General features: G+C 36.2%; 1 protein-coding gene across 1 annotated transcript; it reads left to right on the forward strand.

Annotated features, from left to right (window-relative positions):
- Positions 1–1,488: 1,488 nt before the first annotated feature.
- LOC144566420 (growth-regulating factor 7-like) lies at positions 1,489–3,204 on the forward strand. Its single transcript, XM_078316436.1, has 3 exons — positions 1,489–1,762; positions 1,859–2,135; positions 2,396–3,204. Exons 1-3 carry the CDS (start codon positions 1,510–1,512, stop codon positions 2,985–2,987), a joined length of 1,122 nt encoding a protein of 373 aa, XP_078172562.1. The 5' UTR covers positions 1,489–1,509; the 3' UTR covers positions 2,988–3,204.
- The last annotated feature ends 3,535 nt before the right edge of the window (positions 3,205–6,739 follow it).

Raw genomic sequence — 6,739 nt, forward strand, 5'->3', positions numbered from 1 at the left:
TTCCAAAAATGGCAAGGACTGAGATGAAAATGCGCCATGACCACTCAAAGTATTCATCGTATAGACCCGGTTTAGGATCTCTGTTTCCTGGTGGGACCCAGATGTTGAGCTTCTCCTCCTCTTCAGGGAAAGAGAGTGCCTCCGTTCTCTCAAGTGATGCTGCATTGCGTTACCACCACCACCACCAATCTTCTCTCGAGTCTTCGTATTTTAGAAATGGAGGTAATGGCGCTACTGTTATTTCCTTTTTTCTTTTTTTTTATTTCTTTAGTGGCTGGAAGGATGGGCTTTTGGGATTTACTTATTCTGTTACTAATATATATTTCTCTTAATCCTTTACATGTTTGGGTGATTTACATTATTCTCTTTTTGTAACAAGGACAGTTTTCTAGTCCTGTTTGTCAAGGAAACGATAAATAACAGAAATAACTTCTTTCTAATCTCATGTTAGACATGACATGCATGAAGGTAATAATGGCATTTTCTTTTTCTTTTTAAAAAAAAAGAAGGCGGTATAAAAGCTTTATATTAACCATACAATCTACTACTTGTTACAATTACCTGTGAAGAAAAAACCCTCTAAAAAAACCCCAGTGGCGGTGGGTGCCTTTAGTGCCTCAGTCACACCCTTCAATGGCATTTTTCTTTTTACCGTTTTGAAATTTATTGTGGGGTGTTAGGAGATTCTCTATTTGATTCCTGTAGTTGTGCCAATCTCAATCATTCTCTATTCTTTCGATTAGAAGGGAGCACTGTAGCTTAGGAACCTTATCTTATCTAGACAAGAGCAACCTTCTCTTTCTGTTTCTTTTTCCCTCATTCCCTTCTCTATAATAAATATTTTTTATCTTATTACTTTAATACCAAGCTCTTGTCTCTTTGATTCCAGTAGTGATTGAAATGAGGTGTCTCTTTCATTGCATTTTTAACATAGTTTGGTGGTCATGTCAAGGGAAAAGTATGCAAGCTGTTTTCCACCTTTCTTTACTAATTACAATGATGGGGTGCTATTCTTTTATTTTTATTAAAATTTTACCAATGTGGTTTGATTAGTCTTGTCAAGAGAAAAAGCGAGAAAAGCCCCCTTCTTTTTCTTTTGTCCCCATAGACCATAGTTGATAGTTGTGGCTTCTTAGAGATTATTATCCCTTTTATGGTAAAAGATAAAATAAAAATGTAAAAAGAGGCATCTTTCGGTGTGAAAACAGCAAAGAATAAGAAACAGTGTCACTGATTGTTCTGCTTCCCACCTTTCTCTCCTAACTATTCCCTCTAAAATTCATTACCTGTACATGTTAAATAAAAAGATAGCATTTTTTAACTGGTACGCATTAACACCAAACCAAACTGAATACCCGGTTAATCTGACCCACGTATGAATTCACCTGAAACCAAATGACCCGCTACGAAACACCATAACTGATATGAGCTGAATCCAAAAAGGATCTGATGATGGACAAGACCCAAGACCCAACTCTAATAAATTGATACTGGTCTTAAACTTATTTTATGAATACTTGTGTTTGTTTGATTTTAGAAGCAAGCATGAGCATGAGCATGAGCATGAATAATGGAATAATGTCAAGGATAAGGGGTCCCTTTACACCATCCCAGTGGATGGAGTTGGAGCACCAAGCTTTGATCTACAAGTACATTGTCGCAAATGCCCCTGTACCAACTAGCCTTCTCATCTCAATTAGGAGGAGCCTCTGCCTCGCCCCTGCTGCTTTCTCCCCCTTCTCTTCTTTCGCATCAAGCCCTAGTAAGCTATGCTATGCACTGCATACAAAGAATGATAAAATTAACTTAGTTCACATTTTTGGGGGTAATTTATACCTTAATTGCATTGTTGTTACAGTGGGATGGGGGCCTCTGCACCTAGGCTACGCAGGGAGTAGTGACCCTGAGCCAGGGAGATGCCGTCGGACTGACGGAAAGAAGTGGCGGTGCTCAAGGGATGCAGTCCCCGACCAGAAGTACTGCGAGCGCCACATCAACCGAGGCCGCCACCGTTCAAGAAAGCATGTGGAAGGCCGGACTGCCAATGCCGGCCAGACTGCCAATGCACCGACCCCTGACACCAATGGAGGGGGCACGACTGCTGCTGCCCATACTTCTGCTGGACACCTGAATAGGTAACGTATGATTGTAACTCTTTTCCTTTGGTTTTTTTACTATATATATACTTCCATTTTAAAATCTGTTTAATTAACATATATAGCCTACCTTGATCAAGGCAATTGGAGAGCTCGATCGATCAATTGAAGGGGTTGATTTTTGGGAGGTTTTAATACAATATAACATGCATGCTCGTCTGGGAGAAAATTAATTTTTCTTTTTGGCACAATTGAATTTGCCGAACTGAACGCTAAACCTTCTTTTTTGGATCTTTCAGGGTTTTGTTAAATGAGCCAAGCACGACTGATCATCCGCATGGGTCCCCAAGTCTCTCTCTCCTAACTTGTACAAACCAGAAAGCACTTGAAACTTCATGTTCTAATGGAAATAAATCGGAAAACATGTTTGAAGCTACTAACGGGTGGACCCAGATTGAAGAGGCCCAATCTGATGCAACACAACTATCTATAGCCATACCTGTGGCTCCGGCTCCCCCTGACTTGTCTTCTTGGTCTAGTCATGAGAATCTAATTAGCCTAGCACCACTGGCCTCATCTCATACCTTCAATGGCACCATACCAGTGTCATGGGAATCTTCTGTTGGTGGTCCATTAGGGGAGGTTTTAAACAGTTCCAATTCCAATTCCAATTCCAATTCCAATACTAATTATGCATCAAAAGATGAAAGCAACAACTGTAGGTCTCTAAATTTATCAACTGACAGCTGGGATTTAATCCCTAATTTGAATTCATCTCCAACAGGCGTACTTCAAAAGAATAACTTTGGATCTGTCTCAAGCAGCAATGTGAGTAGCCCAAGGCCAGACAATGGGGTTATATGTAATGATCAATCAATTACATTGCTTTAAGGGATGGGATTATTCTACAAGAAAAATAAATTAATTGTTATTGAGGTGTACGTGCTATAATAACTAACATGCATGACCTGTGTGGATTAATTGTTATTGAGGTGTGCTAGCTAGCTAGAACCGGTTCCTGATATGATGTTAAAATCAGAAAAATATTTGGTGCTTCCCCCCTGCTATGCCAGAGCTTGTGCCCGGCCCTGCCACCTATATATAATATATATATGTAATGTAACTGGATCCCGCTAGCTGTTGTGTGGGGTTGGGGAAATAAGGGGAATGGGGATCGAGGTTATGCATGCATGGGAGCATGGGGCACTACTAAAGAATTCTACTCAGTTTTGTTTATTAATATTTTTCTTTGAATGAAACTTGTCATTATGCATGTGTTTTAAGTTAGCTTATGTAGTGTGTTGGCTGTTTGTATTAATTAGAAGGATTTCCTCTGAGGCCAATTAAGGTTTTGATATCTGGCCTTGGATACATGTAAAAGTTTGGATTTAATTAATTGTGCTGTTAGCAATTTATCTAATTTGGTTTGTAATGTGTTTGATCTTGAGTTGGAGCCTCTCTCCAATTACAAAAAATTAAATTTATTTATCACATCAAAAAAATTAGTTACTTAATTTCTTGGTCGGGATTTAGTTCGATCGGTTGAAGAGTATCCACTTAATTGTGTATAAGTCTCAAATAAGTTGATAAAGCACTAGCTATCTACTAATTAATTAATGTTATTTGACTCTCTCTGGCAATGCAAATTAGATAATCGAGCTAGAAAGAGAAAGCAATTAATTGAAGGCAGGAACTGGATTGTTAAATATTAAAATGCATCATGCTTGGTGTAAATTAATGATGACTCGTGAATGTACGCAACATATATATCTTTCCCTGACCTCTAGTAGTAATTAAGCAGTCAGATATATATATCCTATTTCTCTCTCTCTCTCTCTCTCTCTCTCTCATGCATGCATACTTGACACTGCTGCCTGGAATTATTGATCATTGCCTCTCTCTACAGGACCCTACTACAGTTGGAGACTGGAGAGAGAAATTAAGTTTACTTGCCAAAAACTCACAAGTAGGGGTGATTAATAAGCGAGCATGAGCAAGTTAGGGTATTCTCATGCTCGCTCATTAAGTAAATGAGCGAGTTTAAATAAGCGGATAAATGAGCGAGTTGTAAATGAGCAAGCTTTTAATGAGCGAGTTATGAGCGGCTCACGAGTTATGACTTATGACTCATAACAAAATTATATAGTGTGCGTTGTGTGATTTTAATGAGCGAGTTATGAGCATGCATGGGGCACTACTAAAGAAATAGAGTACGTTGTGTGATTTTAGAGAGCAATGAGTAGTGGCTCTAACTGTTTATGTTAGTTTATTGAAGGCTAGCTACCTTTTTCTGTGAATTTATATATATAGGACATTTCAAACCGGAAAATTCGTTTTCTATCCGGTAAAATTTTGTGACTTTACAGACTCAAATTTCAGTGCGCTTCTCCGCCGTTCGATCGATGACATCAAGATTTGTGCAACTCCAATTTCCAAACCTCATAGGAACAATTAATTAATGACCTCTTGATGAGTTACAGGATCGCAATGTATTAATTTATATATTTAGGAATTAGGAAGAGCAATTAAGCTAGCTACTTTGGCTATCATGGATATACAGTAGGATTCCCTTTCTTTCTGTTGATCCATATATGTCTCTTCTCTCTGCATTGGCATCACTGGCTGGGCTGATAGAGAAATTAAGCATGCAGCAGGAGTGCTGTCCTACACCTAGTGCCACTGCACTGTGGCGCTGACACCAACCTAATTCAACTTCTTCCACTGCATTCATTCTTTTTTTTTTTTAACTAATTTTGATCCTGTTTGACTAGCCTTCTCATCCTTTTTTTTTTTCCTTTTTTTTTTTTTAAAACTATTAGTTAAGTGCACGCACGCACATTGAAATATTGTTTTGATCATTTTTTTTAGATGTAACTAATTTTTATTTAATTTCTTTATCATGTATTAGTCAATAATAAAAGTAAACGGTAACTTAGAGGTTGATGATGTATTATTAGTATAGTATTTTAATGGAACACTTCTCTCGATGCCAAATAAAATAACAAAATAACAAAATAATCACATCCTAAGATAAAATTAATTATAAATTTTGGTAAATTATCAACTTGTACAAAATATAAATAAGTCAGCTTTGATTTTCAAAGTGGCTTCTGATTTTACTGTTTTATTAAGCCACCGTTGAATCAACGATTTTCAAAGTGGCTTAATAAATAGTAAAAAAATTCAGAAAAAATGTAAAATTTGGTCTCCAAGCACATTTCAATATAGAGATCACATCTAACGGTTCAAATTGACTCTTTGGATTTTGAAAATGAAAAAATGACTTATAAGCATATACCCTCATATGCTTATGTAATTAGAGTAGCCAATCTCTCTCTCTCTGTATATATATATATAGTTTCAGTGTTGATTTGTCGTTAAAAATTCGCCGGAGCTCAAAGAAACTATAATATATATATATATAGAGGTAGGCTAATAAAGAATCGATTGTTCCTAACCTCCCGTGCAATCAAGTCATTTTCCGATTTTTAAAGTCTAAATGATCGATCCAAACCATTAGATGTAATCTCCATATTAAAATGTGCTACGAGACCAAATTTTACATTTTTGGAATTTTTTTACTATTTATTAAGCCACTTTGAAAATCGCTGATCCAACGGTGGCTTAACCAAACAGTAAAATCAGAAGCTACCGTTGGATCAGCGATTTTCAAAGTGGCTTAATAAATAGTAAATAAATTCCAAAAAATGTAAAATTTGGTCTCCTAGCACATTTTAATATGGAGATCACATCTAACGGTTTGGATCGATCATTTGGACTTTAAAAATTGAAAAACGACTTGGTTGCACGGGAGGCTAGGAACAATCAATTGTTTATTAGCCTACCTCTATATATATATATATGAGGTGAAACGCGTTTGTACTCCACGCCGTATTTTCATTTTGAAAGTCCAAACGACCGATCCGAACTGTTATATGTGATCTCCATATTGAAATGTGCTTGGAGACCAAATTTTACATTTTTTTATAATTTTTTTACTATTTATTAAGCAATTTTGAAAATTGTTGTTTTGTTGTGAACAGTAAAAATTTCTGGACCATCGGATCAGCGATTTTTAAAATTGCTTAATAAATAGTAAAAAAATTCCAAAAAATGTAAAATTTGGTATCCAAGCACATTTCAATATGGAAATCATGTTGAGGGTTCGGATCGGTCGTTTGGATTTTCAAAATAAAATTATAGTGCCATGGAGCACCAATGCGTTTTACTCCATGGAGTAGCGTAGCTCATACATATATATATATATATAGGAGGGTTCCAATGCCTCATTTTTTTATACCTCATATTTTATATCTTCATTTTTTTCATATTCAAAGTCTAAATTTTCGATCCAAACCGTTTAACATAATATCCATACTAAAATATGGTTAGGGATGAAATTTTATAATTTTTAGTATTTTTTTACTATTTTTTACTATTAAGCTGGTTTGAAAACCACTGATTTCAATGCTGCAGAAATTTACTGAAATCAGCTGTTTTCAAACCAGCTTAATATATAGTAAAAAAATTCCAAAAAATGTAAAATTTGGTCTCCAAGTAGATTATAATATAGATTAAACATCTAACGGTTTGGATTTGTTGTTTGGACATCACACGGCTAAATATAGCCCCGGCAGCACCTC

Source organism: Carex rostrata, chromosome 15, assembly GCF_964058835.1.
Source record: "Carex rostrata chromosome 15, lpCarRost1.2, whole genome shotgun sequence".
In the NCBI taxonomy this organism is placed as follows: domain Eukaryota; kingdom Viridiplantae; phylum Streptophyta; class Magnoliopsida; order Poales; family Cyperaceae; genus Carex; species Carex rostrata.